The sequence below is a fragment of the Balaenoptera musculus genome, chromosome 3 (assembly GCF_009873245.2).
Source record: "Balaenoptera musculus isolate JJ_BM4_2016_0621 chromosome 3, mBalMus1.pri.v3, whole genome shotgun sequence".
Classification (NCBI taxonomy): domain Eukaryota; kingdom Metazoa; phylum Chordata; class Mammalia; order Artiodactyla; family Balaenopteridae; genus Balaenoptera; species Balaenoptera musculus.
In genome coordinates this window covers 145728711-145747641 of record NC_045787.1, presented here as the reverse complement: position 1 = coordinate 145747641, position 18931 = coordinate 145728711, and the positions used below count along the sequence as shown (strand labels likewise).

Genomic DNA, 18931 nt, shown 5'->3' with positions numbered 1-18931 from the left:
AACATGTTTCCTAAAAATTTTATTTAAAAGAAAAATTTTAATTTATTATATTTTTATTGAAGTATAGTTGATTTACAATGTTGTGTTAGTTTTGGTTGTACAGTGCAGTGATTTAGTGATACATATATATATAAATATATATATATATATATATATATTCTTTTTCAGATTCTTTTCCCTTATAGGTTTTTTTGTTTGTTTGGTTTTGGTTTTTTTTGGCTGTGCCCGACGCGCAGCTTGCGGGATCTTAGTTCCCTGACCACGGATCAAACCTGGGCCCTCAGCAGTGAAAGCTCCAAGTCCTAACCACTGGACCACCAGGGAATTCCCCCTTATAGGTTATTACAAAATATTGAGTATAGTTCCCTGTGCTATACAGTAGATCCTTGTTGGTTATCTACTTCATGTATAGTAGCTAAAACTTTTAAATTTAAATTTCAGTTTTTTACTCTTTATTAAGGAAAATTAAAAACATAGGCAGAAACAGGTATAATAGTATAATGAATCCCCATATACCCATCACCTGTTCTCAGTAATTATCAACTCCTGTCCACTCACTGCCCCACTCTACTGTATTATTTTGAATCAAATCCCAGACATTGTATCATGTCACCTGTTAATATCTCAATATGTATCTCTAAAAAAAATAACCACAATACCATAAACACGCCTAAAATTTTAAATACTTAATAGGACCGGGACTTCCTCTCCAAGCAGAAGGAGGACCTGGAGTTGGCGATGAAGAGGATCACGGCCGACAACAGGCGGGAGATCTGTGACAAGGAGCGCGAGTGCCTCACTAGGAAGCAGGAGCTCCTTCGAGGTGGGTGCCCGAGAGCGGGGCGTGCATGTTGGCCCAGACTCTCCATGAACGTACATCCCAGCCCCGGGCAAGGAAGAGCTGCTAGGTCTTCTCCACCCTAAGACCAAACATCGGCCTTTATGGTGAAACATGAGGAAAATCCCCACTGAAGTCAGGACTGAGGCAGAGATACCGGTTAGCAACAACACTACCTGACATTATTGTGGATGTCAAGGAAAGGAGAAAAAAAAAAAAGGAAGCAATGTAGAGTGGGTGGAAATTGCACGTGAGCTGGGTTAACGGGGGTCGGGGGGCCGTACTGAGAGCCGCTCCTAGCAGCCATCACGTATTGAGCAACTCCTCTGCCGAGCCACGTGCCTTAATCTTACACCTTAGTCACACTGCATCCTATCCGTAACCCTGCACGGCAGGCCCTACCATTCTCCCCGTTTTTATAGATGAGGAAATTGAGGCTTGGAGACTGACTCTTCTTCGGCCTGGGGTGCACAGTTAATGAGTGGTAGAGTGGGCCTTGGATGCAGACCTTATCTTGAAGCCAAGCTCTCAACTACCCTTGTGTGGTGGCGCTTTGGCAGGTTTGCATGCTGGCGAGTCCCTCCCAGCATTAGACTCTCCAGAGACAACAGTGTGAGCCACCACCCAGAGGGAGGAGGGCGGGTGAAATCCTGGGGAAGAAGGGGATCAGAGAGGGGGCTTATGTATCTGGATGCTGTCACTCAGCAGGGGGAGCTCAGCTGAGGCGGCTCTGGGGTAGAGAGCTCTGGAGGGTGCAGGGCTTGGGGTCTGTATATAGCCCCCAGGCTATCTAATTTATGGCTAGCAGATGTTGGGTACAATTTTATGGGGTATGCAAAGCAAGCAGGCTCCAAATGGCTAGAAGTCTGTTGTTTGAACTGCACTTAAAACAACTGGATGGGTGAAGATTAGAGTTTGGTGCCTGTGGGCTTTGGAGCTAATGGTCCCTGTCTGTTGTAAAGATGTAAACATAGGACTAATATACGAGTGCTGTCTCTGGCTCATTATTATAACAGGGGCCACAGCCAGGACTCTGATGGCCAGGGCAGTTAAACAGTATAAACCACTCAGTACTTGATGTGGGCCAAGAACAATGGGGTCCTTGGTATTCCGACTTTCTGAATAGAGCCACAGATGTTTCAGAAAAGCCCTTGTTTCCTTTTCTTATCATGTGATGGTCTGTAAGAACCATCCTACATGTGGGACTGGGGTTCTGATTTTGGTTTGGAAGCCAAATCACTGTTTTGATGTTCTGTGGATAGATGCTGGCTTTCATGGAACAGGAGTGCAGTGAAATAAACAACTTCGCAGTGGGCTGAGCATGACCAGCTGTATCTTGCAGGGCGTGAGGTTCTCCATCTGACACCAGCTCCCTGCCCTGTCCTGACCACAGGGTCGGTTAATAGACTTCCAGTGATAAAATGCCAGATAACTGTTTCAGTAATGCATATATGGGACATGAAGGGTCTCACCTATTTTTTAAAGGAGGAAATAGTGACAAGAGGCTGTCTTCTTCATGGGGTTTCCACGTGAGCCCTTCCTATTTGCCCATTAGGAAAGCAGAGGTGCAATGTAGATTGAACATAAAAGTATCTTCCAAGGACATTTTCCCTCCATGGTATGGTTGTGCCCATTTGGCAGAGATGGAAGGTGAGGCCTGGAGAGGATTTTGTGTTCATCTCAAATCCCAGTGATGCAGCTGGGTTTTAGCCTCTGGTTTCTCTGGCTCCTGACTCCAAACACTTCCTGCTGTACCGTGCTGCTGGGTGCTGTCATCCCTGCAAGTTTCTAGGAGTTGGCTCAGCCCACATAGTCTAAGGACGTGGCACAGTTACCAGCCAGTGTGAGGAGACCTGGCTCGGGGCAGTGGAGGGGAGGGCCTGGCGGGGCTGTGGCCACCTGCACCTCACCGGGTGACATGTCCTCCGCAGACCGGGAGGCGGCGCTGTGGGAGATGGAGGAGCATCACCTGCAGGAGAGGCACCAGCTGGTGAAGCAGCAGCTCAAGGACCAGTACTTCCTCCAGCGGCACGAGCTGGTGCGCAAGCATGAGAAGGTGAGGCTCCTAGTCAGCTTGGGTTCGGGGGCTGCCACTGGGAGACCTGGGAGACCCGTGAGGCTGCCCCCTCAGTGGGGCATCACTTGCTCCTGAGAGCAGCCAAGTTGGCCACAGTGAGGCTTGAGAGGTTCTTGGGCGATGTCCTGCCTCAGGACAGGGGCTAGGAATTGGGGAAACTGTGCAGGGAAGCAGATGGCCCAAGCAGCTCCCTCGCTGACTCTGACACCTGGTGTACATGTCTCTCTCACTTTTTTCCTCTTTTCCCTTTTTTGGTCCTGCCTTTCTTTCCATTTTCATTTTATATCTCTTTCCCATGCATTCCCTCAGAATACTTTTTAAATTGAAGTATAGTTGCTTTACAATGTTGTGCTAATTTCTGTAGTACAGCAAAGTGACTCAGTTATATGCGTACATACATTCTTTTTAAAATATTCTTTTCCGTTATGGTTTATCTGAGGAGATTGGACACAGTTCCCTGTGCTGTACAGTAGGACCTTGATGTTTATCCATTCTAAATGTAATAGTTTGTATCTACTAATTCCAAACCCCCAGTTCATCCCTCTCCCTCCCCACCTGGCCTTGGCAACCACAAGTCTGTTCTCTATGTCTGTGAGTCTGTTTCTGTTTCATAGTTAGGTTCATTTGTGCCATATTTTAGATTCCACATATAAGTGACATAATTTGGTATTTGTCTTTCTCTTTCTGACATACTTCACTATGTATGACCATCTCTAGTTGCAACCAGGTTGCTGCAAATGGCATTATTTTGTTCTTTTTTATGGCTGAGTAGTATTCCATTGTGTATATGTACCACATCTTCTTTATCCAGTCATCCGTTTATAGACATTTAGGTTGCGTCCATGTCTTGGCTATTGTGAATAGCGCTGCTATGATCATAGGGGTGCATGTATCTTTTTGAATTATAGTTTTGTCCGGGTATATGCCCAGGAGTGGGATTGCTGGATCATATGGTAACTCTATTTTTAGTTTTCTGAGGAACCTCCCATACTGTTTTCCGTAGTGGCTGCACCAACTTACATTCCCACCAACAGTGTAGGAGGGTTCCCTTTTCTCCACACCCTCACCAGCATTTGTTATGTGTAGACTTTTTAATGATGGCCATTCTGACCAGTGTGAGGTGGTACCTCATTGTAGTTTTGATTTGCATTTCTCTAATAATTAGTGATGTTGAGCATCTTTTCACGTGCCTACTGGCCATCTGTATGTCTTCTTTGGATAAATGTCTATTAAGGTCTTCTGCCCATTTTTCGATTGGGTTGCTTGGGGTTTTTTTTTTTTTGATAAGTCGTATGAGCTGTTTGCATATTTTGGAGATTAAGAAGGCATTTAGAAGGTAAGAAGGTAAGGTTACTAACGGTAAGTTTAAGGTGAGAAGAGAAAGTGTTATTTAAGAGCAGTAGTGAAATGACACGAGCCTTGCTCTGCTGAGCATTCTGGACCACGCAGGTCCTGGGCTCCTGAGTTGCGTGTGGCAGCCTTGGCATCTGACCACACCCGCGTGCGTGGAACGCAGCTGACCTTGGCCCCGGCTGGGTGTCCCCCTCAGGAGTGCGAGCAGATGCAGCGCTACAACCAGCGCATGATGGAGCAGCTGAAGGTGCGGCAGCAGCAGGAAAAGGCGCGGCTGCCCAAGATTCAGAGGAGCGAGGGCAAGACGCGCATGGCCATGTACAAGAAGAGCCTCCACATCAACGGGGCGGGCAGTGCCGCTGAGCAGCGCGAGAAGATCAAGCAGGTGGGGGCCGGGGGTGCACTGGAGTGGGGCCAGATCCAGGTTTGGTGCGGCCTGAATCTTCTGTGGTTGGGGGAGTATAGAATATAAGACGCAGCACGGGGTCTTGGAAGGAGGAATGGAATGGAAGCCAGAAGTCACAGCCCGGAAGCCTAAAAGCCTCACGTTGACTCCCCCTCTGGTGGACAGGGGAGGAGGCTTGGCGGCGTTGCTTTCTCATGCGCGTTCCCTGTCACACTCAGGGTGTCTATCCTGCAGCTGCTTCTGCTGGTAAACTCCTTCCTCTCCTCTACTGAGACCCTGCTCACAAGTCACCCATGTGGCTCGGGGACAGAGTTGGTGGCCGTGGGCTCCTGTGATTCCTGCTTACTACATACGCTGTCCTAGCATGTCCCAGCGTCCTCGCCAATCTGGGGACTCCTTGAGGGCAGGGGCTGGGTCTCAGCTCAGGGGGGAGGACTTCAGATGGGGGGGCACAGCCTGAGTGGTGCAGGGCACTGTGGCTCTGTACAAAGCAGCCCCTCAGATGGGGTCTCCCTGGGACAGGGCTGAGCTGGGCCCCCAGCCAGGCCCGTGGCCCGCTGAGGCGCCTCACCTGTTCTCTGTTGCAGTTCTCCCAGCAGGAGGAGAAGAGGCAGAAGTCAGAGCGGCTGCAGCAGCAGCAAAAACATGAGAGCCAGATGCGGGACATGGCGGCACAGTGCGAGAGCAACATGGGCGAGCTGCAGCAGCTGCAGGTACTGCCCTTCTGCCCCGCCCCTGCTTGCCTCACCGCCCCCGAGGCAGTCAGCTCCCTGGGGGCCCAAAGACCCTACAAACGGGGAAGGTGTCTGAAGCTCAGGGTGGAATGGTTTCCATCCTGCCGTTCTGTGTGATGTTGGCCAAATCACATCACCCTCCCAGGCCATAGTTTCCACATTCGTAAAATAGGCAGGGGGTAAGGATGATAATTCCTATTCTGCAGAACTGGAGTGAGGCTTTGTAAATGAGATGACTGACAGAGCTGAGCTGAACATGCCATGCCCGGGGCCTGGCAGTGGGCGTGCTGCTGGATTTCTCGGTCACCACTGTGTCTTGGGAAAAGGTGTCCCAATTACCCTAATACCAAAACCAGACGTTACAAGGAGGAAAACTACAGACCTGTATCTATCTCTCATGAACACAGATGCACAAATCCCCAATGAAACGTGGCCAAATAGAATTTAAAAATGTATAAAAAGTAGTATACACCATGACCAGGTGGGATTTATCCCAGGGCTCGTGCAATATATGAAAATGAGTTAATGTAATCCATGACATCAACAGGCTAAAGAAGAAACATCACATGATCGTATCATCAACAGATACAGAAAAAGTACTTGACAGAAGCTGACCCCTGCTCATGATAAACACTCAGTAAACTAGGAATAGAGGGGAACTTCCTCAACTTGATAAAGGGTATCTATAAAAACCTACAGCTACCTACCATCATCCTTAATGGTGAGAAGCTCAAAGCTTTCCCACTGAAGTCAGGAAAAGGTATCCTGATATTGACAAGCCCCTTTGTGACCCCTTTCCCTGGGGAGATCCTTGACCTTTTGTTCGCCTCACAAAAGGTTTGCCTCACCCTAAGGGTCCCCGCCTGGGAGCTGGTACTTGGAGCCCCCTTGTGGTGGAGCGAGGCATTGCCATACCTGACAGATGGGCTGACACAAACCTCTGTGACCTCAGGAAATTCTCTAGGCTATTGGATCCATCTGGCAATTTCTGGAAAGGCAGGGAGGTGTGGAGGAAACATTGCAGGTATTGAAGCCTGTCAGGTAGGGGCTCTGCTGCTTGTTGCTGTGTGAATTTTAGCCAGGCCACTCACCTTCTGTATCTATGTTACCAACCCTGCCTCGTGGGTTTACAGTGAGGATGAACTGAGAAAACCCGTAAAGAGTGCTGGGAGCCCAGCTATGGGCAGGCCAGAGGTACTCAGGGCTGCTGTAAGTATTATTCCCAACCAAGGCAATTTCTAAATTCCCAGAACCCTTGAGCTTGAAACCCCAAATAAAATCCCCAAGGGGTTCTACTCTTCCAGTCCAGTAGGGTTGAGGTATATGGATAAAGGCACTTTCCCCCTGCTTATACACTCCTTATAAACCACAAGATTCCCTGTGAGGAATCAACAGGGAACTGTCACTTTTGCCTATGAGAGATCCCAGGGTAAGTTTTGTGAGGCAGGTAACTTACCTCAGCAAGAGAACAGTGAGGTTGGTTGGCAAGCCTCAGCCAGGTCCATGGCCCTTACCCCTGTCACAAATCTCTCCTGGAGAAATGGTATGTGATGCAGAAAATTATATAATTTATATAAATACAAAATATTTATACACACAGATTATCTTAGCTCACACTGCCGTAACAAAATACCACAGACTGGGTGGCTTAAACAACAGAAGTTTATTTTCTTACAGTTTTGGAGCCTGGAAATCCAAGATCAGCTTTGCCAGCATGGCTGGGTTCTGGTGAAGTCTCTCTCTCTGGCTTGCGGACGGATGCCTTCTTGCTGTGTCCTCACATGGCAGAGAGAGAGAGGAGAGAAAAGGAGAGGGGGAGAGAGGGAGATGGGGAGAGGGAGAAAAGGAGGGAAGGAGACAGGGAGGGAGCACTCTAGCATGTGAGCTCTCTGGTCTCTTCTTATAAGGGCACTAATCCCGCCATGAGGGCCCTACCCTCTTGACCTCATCTAAACCTGTTTATCTCCTAAAGGCCCCATATCTCCAAATACCATCACATTGGGCATTAGGGCTTCAAAATATGAATTTTGGGGAGACACAATTCAGTACATAGCACAGATGTTTAACACAATGCTATTTGTAACAGTGAAGATTAAGAGCAACCTAGTGGCCAAAAATAGGGAAATGTTTAAATAAATTAAACCATACTGTGGGATATTTTGTAGGAATTAAAATGACGATTATAAAAAATGTTAATTCTTTGTAGAAATGTTTACATTATAATGTTAAGAGGAGAGGGAGGCAGGTTTCAGAATTGTGTATACAGGGTGAGCTAAACAATGCACCGGACAGAGCCTGACAGGAAATATATCTAAAATTCTGTGGTGGTTGCCTCTGTGTGGTGGGATTAGGGCACAGATTTATTGTTATTAGTTTTATACATTCATGTTGAAAAATTCAAACAATGCAGAAAGCCCAAAGAAGAAAGTTGCAAAATTGCTGCAGATTCCACTACTCAATAAGAATTATTAATGTTAAGATTCTGGAATAGTCTTCCAGGCATCTTTTGGTGCATGTGTATTTACATGTAGAGCGTTTTGTATAAATGGAGTTTATAATCAAGGAGAAGTAATAAATGAATGATGCTGGTACCTTCATGGTATATCTCAGCCCTCTGTGCTTCTTACCTGTACTTCCTGGAATATATTGCAGAATGAAAAGTGTCACCTCCTGGTAGAGCATGAAACCCAGAAACTGAAGGCTCTGGACGAAAGCCATAACCAGAACCTAAAGGAATGGCGGGACAAGCTTCGGCCACGCAAAAAGGTAACCCTGTCTGGGCTGGTGGGCTCTGCTTCGTGTTGTGCCATCGGTGTCTGCCTGGGGTATGGATATAGACACAGATATGGATAAGGTACAGATTTATGGATTTATTTGAAGGAACTGGCTCACCCAATTGTTGGGACTGTTAAGCCTGAAATCTGCAGGGCAGACGGTAGGCTGGAGAGCCAGGGAAGAGTTGATGTTGCAGCGCTGAGCCCCAGGGCAGTGTGGAGGCCCAATCCCTCTTTCTTTAGCGGGACCTCAGTCTTTCCTCTTAAGGCCTGCAACTGAGTGAGGCCCAACCACATTTTGGAGGGTAAGCTGCTTTATTCAGTCTACTGAGTTAAATGTTAATCACATCTAAAAAATTCCTTCTCAGTGACATCTAGTGTTTGACCAAACAACTGGTTACCATGGCTTTGCCAGGTTGACAAATAAATTAACCATCACAGGGCCTCAGTGTGGTCATTTGTAAAGTGAAGATAATATTGTATAGTGTTATGCAGAAAGCCACCAGCCCACAGTATAGGCCAAGGACGTACTCATGTCCTTCCACTCTCCTAAACTCTCTGAGGAGACAGCTGCCCTAATTACCCTTGATCATGTGTCCTGAGCCCTGACGTTTGTTCTGCCGTCGTACTTGAGCTCTGCTTGCTGTAACTGTGATCTGCCCAGGAGGCAGTTGCCCACCTCAGCCATGTAACGGCCTTGGGAGTCCTTGAATAGAGGCTTCCCTCCCTGTGCTAATGGAGCTTTCTAGCTGGAAGCTGGCCAGGGTCCCAGACCTTCCTGTTAATAGGCCCACACTTATCTGTAACCACGCACGGTCCGCTAGGACTTTTGATACTTGACACTCAAATCAATAATACTCCTGCTGACACAGGCTGATCTGGCATCAGGAAATAGATGTTCACCTGGTTCTCTTACCTAGGGCTCCTGCACCCTTGGCATATCCTGAGAGTCTGAAAATGAATCATCATCTTGCCTCTAGCAACTGCCCAGATTGCTTCTTGGGGGTGCTTGGGCTTAGGGGAGGTGCCGCAAGTGTGTATTTGGAGAGCTGGCACTGGATTTTGCTGGTGCGGGCTGCCTCTTCCCAGAATTCTTTGTAGGATCACCCTATCCTTAGTCACCTGGGTTGCTGCTGGAACACTGACCCAGAGGTGATGATTTGCATCCTGGAATAAACGTTCTTTTACACTCTTGCATTTCAGTCAGCAGCTTTGAGCTGCTGCCCATGTATATGGGGGCAGGGGAGATGACTGTACATCGTGGAATATTTTTAGACAAATTCAGATTTCTTTCTTTCAGTAAGTATAGAATATCTAGTAAGGTCAATAAGGTGTTGCTTGGGTCATAGTTGACACAGAATGTGGCCTCAGACAGGTCTTCCCTCCTGAACCTTGCTTGCTTTTTGGGGCCATAAGATGAAGATAACATTTCTTCCCTTAAAAGAGGTGTTAGTAAACTATTGCCCATGGGCCAAATCTGACTCACCACCTGTATTTGTAAATAAAGTTTTATTGGAACACAGCCATGCTCGTTCATTTACGTATCGTCTCTGGCTGATTTTACACCAAACAGCAGTTGAGTAGTTGCAACAGAGACCTTAAGGTTTGCAAAGCCAAAAATATTTACCATCTGGCTCTTTACAGAAAAAAGACTGCTGACTCCTGCCGTAGGTTATATAGAGGAATATATAGGTTATATAGAGGTAAAATAGAGTAGTGCTTAAGAGCATAGCCTTTGAAGGAAGACAGACGTGGGAGAAAGTCCTAGCTCCCCCATTACTAGCTGTGAGACCCTGGGCAAGTTATTAAACCTCTCTGTGCTCAAAAAAGTGGTAGCTAATTATAATGAAATCGGTATTCCTATAGCAGAAGTTACAAACTGATGGCCCACAGGCTGAAATTGGCTTAGAGGCATTAGGTATGGCCAACATACAGCAATTCCAAAAAATTTTTTAAGTTGCCAGTTTTTTAAGTATAAGGAAATTTTACATAAAAATCTAGATTTCCAGTATCTTTTGAATATGGATATCTTACAACAGACTGGAAAAACTGGCATTGTGATTCAGTGTCCCTTCCCCATTTTTCCTTAGAGGTAGAGCTCACTAGAATTTAGTACTGTTGAAGGAATGAGAGCTTAAGGGGATATCTAGTAATTAAGTTGTTTGTTGCGACTATTTCAGGGCATCAAATAATAGTTTTAAAAAGAGAGACATAATAGAATGCTGGTCAAATCCTGTGAAAGTGGTTACTTCTACAGTGAAAGTAAGTAATAAAGAAGCCACATTTACTGAGTAACTCACGTGTGCCTGGCTTTGCAGATGGTGGCGCACAGTGTTTCAGAGCTTGAACTCTGAAGTTAGATCCATCTTGGCTCTGCTTCCAGCTAGCTGAATGACCTTGGGCAAGTGACCTAAGCTCTCTGAGCCTCAGTTTCTCCATCGTTAAGATGGGGATAGTGGTATCTATCTCATAGGGTGGAGTTTAAATAAGATGTAATGCACTTAGCATAGTGCCTGACATGTAAGAAGTACTAAGTAATTATAGCCCATTAGTTTTTAATTTAATCTCTGCAGTAGCCTGGCCAGGCAGGTAGTGATATTGCCATGTTACACGAGAGGAAACAGGCTTGGAGAGGAAAGGTAGCATGCAGAGGCCCACCCAGCTGGTAATGGAGCTGAATCCTATTTGACTGTAAAGCCCCTGCTCTTTCCTCTGCACTCTGCTTCCTTTCTTAATTGAATAATTATTTATTTTTGGAGAACCCTCAAGAAATTTTTCTGGTAGGACACAATTTAGCTAGATAAACTTGCATGTGCCCAAGGGAAGCTCCTGCAGTGCTTGTCGTCTAGATGCTCCCCTTGCAGTTATCTGATGTGCTTTTACAATGTAGAGAACCCCTGTCCCACCACAGACGTTCAGAATTAGGATCTCAGGGGGGTGGCATGACTGCACGTATATTTTGAAAAGAAGTCCCCTGATTCTGCAGGACGGTGCCCTGGTTAGGAACACCATGTAACTCGGACATCTCTGTTTCCTCTGCTGTTAAACCTCTTGCTCCATTTTCTACCTCAGGTTTTTCTCCATTCTTTTGGTTGTTTTCCTGCCAGCTGATGTGCATCTGCTTCTCCCTCACATGCCATCTAGATTGGCATTTCCCCAAAGCAGAGCCCTTGGTCCATAGGAAACTCCTGCGCGGCTGTGGCACGAGGAAGGAGGAGGTGGTACCTACCTTCTGGGTGATGGGCGCTGGGACAGGAGCGAGGGAAGACCAAGTTACCCGAGCACTGAGGCCTGGGAGGGGAACTTCCAGAGAAGGCCACTTCGGTGGGGGTCCTGTGGTTGGGGGAGACTTGTGTCCTAGGGGATCCAAACGAGCTCCGTCTGCCCTCTGTCCTAGGCTCTGGAAGAAGAGCTGAACCAGAAGAAGCGAGAGCAGGAGATGTTCTTCAAAATGAACGAGGAGGCAGAGTGCCTGAGCCCCACCACCCCAAACAAGGCCACCAGGTTCTTCCCCTACAGCTCTGCGGATGCTTCGTAACAGCCGCCCGGGGCTGTGGCTGGCAGGCCGGCGGGCCTCGGGCCCCTCCCATTCTCTGTGAACAAGTAACTCAGGAGCCCCTTCCCTCTTGCTTCCATGCCGGCTCGAGTCCAGCCCCTTGCCTTGTGCCACCCCAGCTGTGCCTGACAGACCCACCCGGCGTTTCTGACTTCTCGCTTGTCGTGGAGGGAGAGGTTTTACGATCCTAACGTGCTGCCTGATCCTAACGTGCATTCCATTTGAGCCCCAGGTTCCTTTGAGCTGTCAGCGATTTGGGCAGTTGGGGGGGCCAGGGACCAGGAGGAATAGGTGTTCTGTGGCCTCGAGGCCCCTCCTGTTTGCCAAAACACCAGCTCTGCTGTCTGTGGGCACAAAGTGCTACTGCTGAAGTCACCGTGGGCGCGCCCTATTGTGATTGTCGGTGGCTTTTCAGCCATTCCCTGCAGTGTCAGACCAAGAACCACGGCTTCTAACAGCCATTTTGGTCCCCAGTGGAGCCTGGTCTGCAGCCAGCTGCTCAGGGGGTGCCCTCCTTCCTCCAGGTCCCCCAGCCTGCTTTCTTCTTGAGACAGCGTCTACAGCGCTGGGATGGGGAGAGGCTGAACGCTTCACCCTGATCGCAAGTGTTTCGTGCCATCTTGTACTCCCCCTTCCTGCACACACACGCCTACACACACGCACGCACACACACACCCACCCACCCCTTGGCCCCCTGGGCCTCTTGTGCCAGGTGGATTGGAACATGTTCGCTGCCTGAGCCCGTGCCACTGAACACGTGAGGGGAGCCGTTGGGCGTGCTGGGGGTTGGCACCAGAGGCACAGGCTGAACCGCCAGCCTGCGATTCCTTTTGGCCCTGCACGGGATCCTGTGTTCAGGGATACATTCCTCATCCCACAAGACTTTCCCACCCCAGTCATTCTGTCTCACACTTGCCCATCCTGTCTGCAGGTGATACGGGAAGGCTGCTTGCCTCTGCTCTCTGTCCCTCCTAGTTCAGAGTCCGGCCTTACACTTCAGACCGAGGCTAGCAGTCACTGGAACTTCTGTTCAGGGAGAAAAAGCATCAGGGAGAAATGCAGTGCTTCCTGCCCCCAGGAACCTGGCAAAAGCAAAGCTTCTGTATCTCAGATGGAATGCTGGGCCTTTGGATGACTCAGCTGGCCTCCCACAGATTCTGATCCCCACAGGCTGCAGAGCGTAGATAACCCAGTAAAAGCAAATGCTCAACCCAGCATTCGGTTTATTTACAAAGAAAACTTTTTTTTGCCTTTATGTCTAACTTGAAAAAAATATAAATGAATGGCTTCCTTAGGAAAATACCTGCTTTAAAAAAACAAAACGGAAAACTGAAGGTGATTTTGAGGAATCAAATGGGTGTATTGAGTCTGGGTACTATTTTGGTGGTGATGGGGTGGTTGACACACCCTGGGAGGACTTCCTCTTTCTTCACTCCTATAGGTAAGGGTTCAGTGCTTTGTCTTTCTAAAGCAATTCCCTGGGGTTTTCTGGGCACTGGCTGTAAATGGATCTTGGGAAAGTAGGGTAACCATTCAATAGGAAAAAGGACTTGGGGTTCCAAAGACTTACATAGGCAGTAAAGATGCACTGGGGGCCATGGGAAGGCACTGGTCCACTTCGGTTAGTGAGCACTCAGCTTGCCTGATTCAGTATTTGACCCAGAAGGGACAATTTTCAGGTCTCACACAAATGAGACAAGTGAAACAATTATCCCCTTTGATTGTCTTTGGTGCACACGTGCTGGGAAAACATGAACTAACAGTGTAACTACAGAACACAGACCCAGTTCCACCAGGCGAGGCCAGCACTGGCGAATGGTCAGGTGATGGCCAGTGGCAGGGCTGACTTGTGCTTTATTTACAGTACTGCCTTTTGTAGCCTGGGGTGTGAGAATGAGTATTAGGTGAAATGCCAGTTTCATGGTGTAGGTGAAAGTCTTTGATCATTTCCTTCTTTGGTTTGTCGTTCACATTGGAATCTCATTCAGGGAGCTGCTGCTTCCTGCTCAGTGCTGCCCTAGCCTTAACACCTCCCCTGTCCTTTCTGGATGGGGTCTGGTTGGGTCTCCCAGTCTCACAATTGAGCCAGCGTGCGATGCCCAACATTGAGAAGGCCCATGCAGTATTCTTTGTGTTCTGTGCTAATGTTTTCTCTGGAAGGGACAGACGGAACTGTTTCTCATTTACAGTCAATTTTTAGCAGAGTAAATAGAACTAACTTATATTTTCCCCTTTATGAAGAATAGAAGTTATTTTTATGTAGTTTCCAAACTTTATATAAAAAACTTTTGTTAAATGTTCTCTGCAAAGTTAACTGCGAGAGTGTAAATATGCTTCTAATAAAATAACAAGGTGAGAAACTCTTTGCATTTGGGTTTGTTCTCTTGGATTGGGGTGGGAAAAGCAGGGCAGACTTAACCAAGAAAGGGTTTCCCCTGCAGCTGTATCCTGATGCTGCATGGCACTTATCTTGTGTGGTCCTAAATTGGTTCGTGTAAAATAGTTCTACTTCCTCAAGAGGTACCACTGACAATGTTGCAGATGCTGCAGTTGCCCTTCAAACCAGATGTGTATTTAACTCTGTGTTATAGAACTTCTGGTTCCTTTAGCGAAGATGCCTAGTCCAACTTTTTTTCTCCAATTAATCACATTCTGGGATTGATTATAAATCCAGTGTTGCATGTCTTGTGCATAACAAGACATTGTTATGTCTTGTTCTAAAGAATCTTATGTACTATATGTATCAGAATAGTATACATTGCCATGTAATGTAAAAAGGAAAAATCAACATAAATAATGCAGCCAACTATCTGTTATACCAACTAAAACAATAAATAAACCTTGAACGGTGAAAAAAAAAAAAAAAAAAGAAAGGGTTTCCTATCGTCTGAGTACACTGGTGCCTCCCAGGTTGTACAGCAGGTCAGACGTTGGGGTTTCTGTTCTGAAAGAAGTTACGCTTGGCTGTGTGTGTGTTTTCTCTACAGACATTTATATCATTCTCATTTAACAGTGAACATTTGACCCCAGGAGTTTTTACATGTTAACTTACTGAATCCTTTCAACAACCCACGAGGAAGACACTGTCATTCTCGTTTTATAGACGAGGAAACATGCTGGGTAAGGGGAGAGTCAGGCGAAAGCTCAGAGCACTGGTAAGTGCTGATAAAGTGCCTGTGGCTTCAAAGTTTGAACTGCACTGTCTCCTCCACAGCTCCTCTCCCGCCAACTGCGCCCATTACATTCAGCAAGAGTCAAACACACTTAACCACCAGCATCTCTGCCATGTTCAAAAGTGTCGGCCAGGGCTTCCCTGGTGGCGCAGTGGTTGAGAATCTGCCTGCTAATGCAGGGGACACGGGTTTGAGCCCTGGTCTGGGAGGATCCCACATGCCGCAGAGCAATTAGGCCCGTGAGCCACAGCTGCTGAGCCTGCGCGTCTGGAGCCTGTGCTCCGCAACAAGAGAGGCCATGATAGTGAGAGGGCCGTGCACCGTGATGAAGAGTGGCCCCCGCTTGCTGCAACTAGAGAAAGCCCTAGCACAGAAACGAAGACCCAACATAGCAATCAATCAATCAATCAATCAATAAATCTTTAAAAAAAAAAAAAAGTGTCGGCCATGGGCTTCCTTGGTGTCGCAGAGGTTAAGAATCCGCCTGCCAATGCAGGGGACACGGGTTCGAGCCCTGGTCCGGGAAGATCCCACATGCCACGGAGAAACTAAGCCCGTGGGCCACAACTACTGAGCCTGTGCTCTAGAGCCCGTGAGCCACAACTGCTGAGGCCACGTGCCACAACTACTGAAGCCCGCGTGCCTAGGGCCTGTGCTCCGCAACAAGAGAAGCCACCGCAATGAGAAGCCTGCGCGCCGCAACGAAGAGTAGCCCCCGCTCGCCCCAACTGGAGAAAGCCCGCGCGCAGCAACAAAGACCCAACACAGCCAAAAAAATGTCAGCCATGCCTCTAAAACCTCATTCAGGGGTTCTTAACCTGGAGTCCATGGACCCCCCTCAAACACACACAAGGGATCCATGGGTAGAATTCAGGGTATCTTTGTACCTGGATGGGAAATATTTGGTCTTTAGTTTCACTAACCTCTAACTGAAATTCAGCATTTCCTTTCCTTATGGGTATAGGCAACAAACTCTAATATTATTAGCAGTACTTGTGACTATGTCAGCAGTAGAAATCACAGAGGCTGCATCTCACATTACAGCTGTTGCAGACATCTTCAGTTATCATTTTCGTTCATCATTTTGAAATTATAGTAGTTATTGGACCTATTACTGGATCTTGTTATTTAATGAGACACAAATACATATAACATATATCACACATAGTATATATATTTTCTAATATTTTGACACCCCTATTTCATTATGACTGGTTTCACTTGTAATCTATGTGCTTTATACTGTGCATTTGAAAATACTATTCTGAGAAGGGGTTTATATTGTTTGTGGAATGCCTTAAGAACCCCTCCTCTGTCTGTAGCCCTGAGTTGTCATTGGCCTAGAAACTTTCCTGTCACTGGCCAAGAAACCTTCTCACCAGCAGGTGGCAGTCCACTGTCACAGTGTCCCACAGGTCTGTGAACTCGACGTGTCTGGGGGATGCAGGCGGATAAGCAGCTGGCATGCCTCCCATTAAGGAGTAGAAATTGACTGAGGTTCCCAGAGAAAAAGGTTCATTCGACTGGTGGAAAAGACAATGCGTTAGGGGATGCGTGGCACTTTTCCCAAGTTCCCATGAGATTTCCCATGAGATCCTTCCACATTAATTGACACCTCTTAAATGCCAAGTGCTAGAGACGCTGAAATGAATAAGACATTGACACTGGCTTCAAAATGCTTGTCCTCCTGGGGAAACAGACCTGGTGAAGCAGAGTGTTAGTTCAGGCTGATGTAGCTCGGGAGAATCAGGGAAGACTTCCCAGTGGAGGTGATACTGAGTCTAGGAGGCCAAACTTGTATGTGCCAAAACACATGCGTTCAGAGACTGGGCTATAGTTGAGAGTGAATGGTTTATGCTCCATGAGGCTGAGAAAAGGACAGGGCCAGACCTGCATGCCAGGCTCAGGCTGACCTTTACTGCCCCGAGAGCAGTACGAAGACTGGGAAAGAGTTTACTCAGAGGGAGGACAGTTGAAATCATGAGTGTAGCAACTCAAGAGATGGGCCGAGAAGAACAGAGACAAAATCAAATGGGAATATTGGCCCACAAAGGTTGGAGACTTTAGGAAGGAAAGGGCAGACTGCAGGCTTCATGAGGGCAGGGAGTAAGACCTTAGCTGACCCCTAAACACCCAGAATCCAGCACGCTGCAACACCAAGATACCCAGTCTGGGCTTCTCATGCCATAAAGGGAGCAGTAGGGATCTGGGGGCTGTAGATTGGATGTATATTAACTCACTGTGCTACCATGCATGTTCACTAGGTCTCATTAACAAGTATGTCTTTAGTTAAAAATGAAACAGAGGGGGGCTTCCCTGTTGGCGCAGTGGTTGAGAATCTGCCTACTAATGCAGGGGACACGGGTTCGAGCCCTGGTCTGGGAAGATCCCACATGCCGCGGAGCAACTGGGACCGTGAGCCACAATTACTGAGCCTGCGCGTCTGGAGCCTGTGCTCCGCAACAAGAGAGGCCGTGAGAGTGAGAGGCCCGCGCACCGCGATGAAGAGTGGCCCCCGCTTGCCACAACTAGAGAAAGCCCTCGCACAGAAACGAAGACCCAACACAGTCAAAAATAAATAAATAAATAAATAAATTTAAAAAAATATATAAACAGTGTTTGGACAGGGAGTCCATATTGGATATGAACAACCTGTACTCCCATTCATCTATTAAGAATAAATAAAATCCTTTCAAAATCTGTTTAAAAAAAAAAAAAGAGAAACAGAGAACTTTCAATTCCAGTGATGGCAGACTAGGTCATCCTGATCAGTCCTGACACTGAGGACAATTAGAAAATCTGGACAAAAATACTGAACATGAGACAGGCTGGGACCTGGGACCCTTTGCTGCAGTGCTTGCGCCTGGGCAAATGTCTCTTCGAGCAACAGAACACAAAGAAACTACAAGGGACTAAAAACAACTGCGTACATGAGCAGACGGGGCAAGTTATGCGCAACAGGATACACAGAGGCCAAAAGAACCCACCTCTCATTTCTGAAGAGCTGGGAGCAAAAGCAGGGTACTATGTATGCCCCCTCCACACAGCACCACCAAAGGGCTGGGCACACCACCTAAGCCACCCCTCCAGGCCGGTCCTTGGACACACCCCTACCCTCACCCCATACAAGGAACCAGCGCATGCCCACCCCCCCTTCCCTGGGAGCAAGCAAGGGAAAAGCCTTGCCTGAATTTCTTGTCTAGCCTCTTATCAATATCTATTGATTAAGGAGGCCAAGAACCCTGGTTGGTAACGGATTTATGGCACCCAATGTGGGGCAGTTGTCCCCTTCCCGGGAGGGGATCCGGGCACCTCTGGGACCACCAAATGCAGCTTCCCCATGGGTGACAAGTGGCCATCTGAACGTCTTGTTTCAGCATCACCATGTTTGGTAAGTCTGCCTTCTTGGCCCCTGGGGGCCTCAGTACCCTCATTCAGGCAATGCTTTCCCCCTCTCCCTTGTCCCTTTCCCTCTCCTGATAGCTCTCTACCTCTCCTCTCTCTGTCCTCTCCTACTTCTGGCCTATCCTTCCGAGTGGACGTCGGGCAGCTACAGCATCACTCCTCTCAGCTAGTGAGACCATGCTCCCTCTGGCTGGCAATGGCTCACCTTGACAGGTGACGAGCAGAGGTGGGAGAGGTGGGAGAGGCTTGCCTCACAATGTGCAGATCCTGGTCCAGCGGGCTCTCTCTGAAGGGAGATTTATGAGAGTGATAGAGGCTCAAACCTCATACTGTGTAGTGGCTGGAAGTCCTATTGTCCTGATATTCTCACCTTTATCTTCCTGCTGTCTCTTTCTCTTTTCCAGTCTTTTCTGTCCCTCCTCCCTTTATCTCTCCCTTGATCCTTATACCTGCACTCCGGTCCCCTTTATCCTGAAAACTTCTTGTTTGTGTCTTTAAGTTTTTGTCATTGGTATCTTTGTTTTATATAGTTTTGTCTGTCCAACGGCTCCTACAAGTCTCCGCTGACATTGTGGGCATAGTGGAGCACTTAAGCCTTGAAATACAAACACAGCC

General features: G+C 47.6%; 1 protein-coding gene across 1 annotated transcript in view; it reads left to right on the top strand.

The window, feature by feature from the left end:
• Positions 1–14607, top strand: part of STK10 (serine/threonine kinase 10) — a 120104-nt gene extending 105497 nt beyond the window's left edge. Inside the window, exons 14-19 of the mRNA XM_036847984.1 lie at positions 694–823; positions 2770–2894; positions 4465–4653; positions 5262–5387; positions 8061–8174; positions 11580–14607. Of these exons, the coding sequence (XP_036703879.1) occupies positions 694–823; positions 2770–2894; positions 4465–4653; positions 5262–5387; positions 8061–8174; positions 11580–11720 (825 nt within the window). The 3' untranslated portion in view covers positions 11721–14607. The remainder of the gene's footprint in view (positions 1–693; positions 824–2769; positions 2895–4464; positions 4654–5261; positions 5388–8060; positions 8175–11579) is intronic.
• Positions 14608–18931: the final 4324 nt, after the last annotated feature.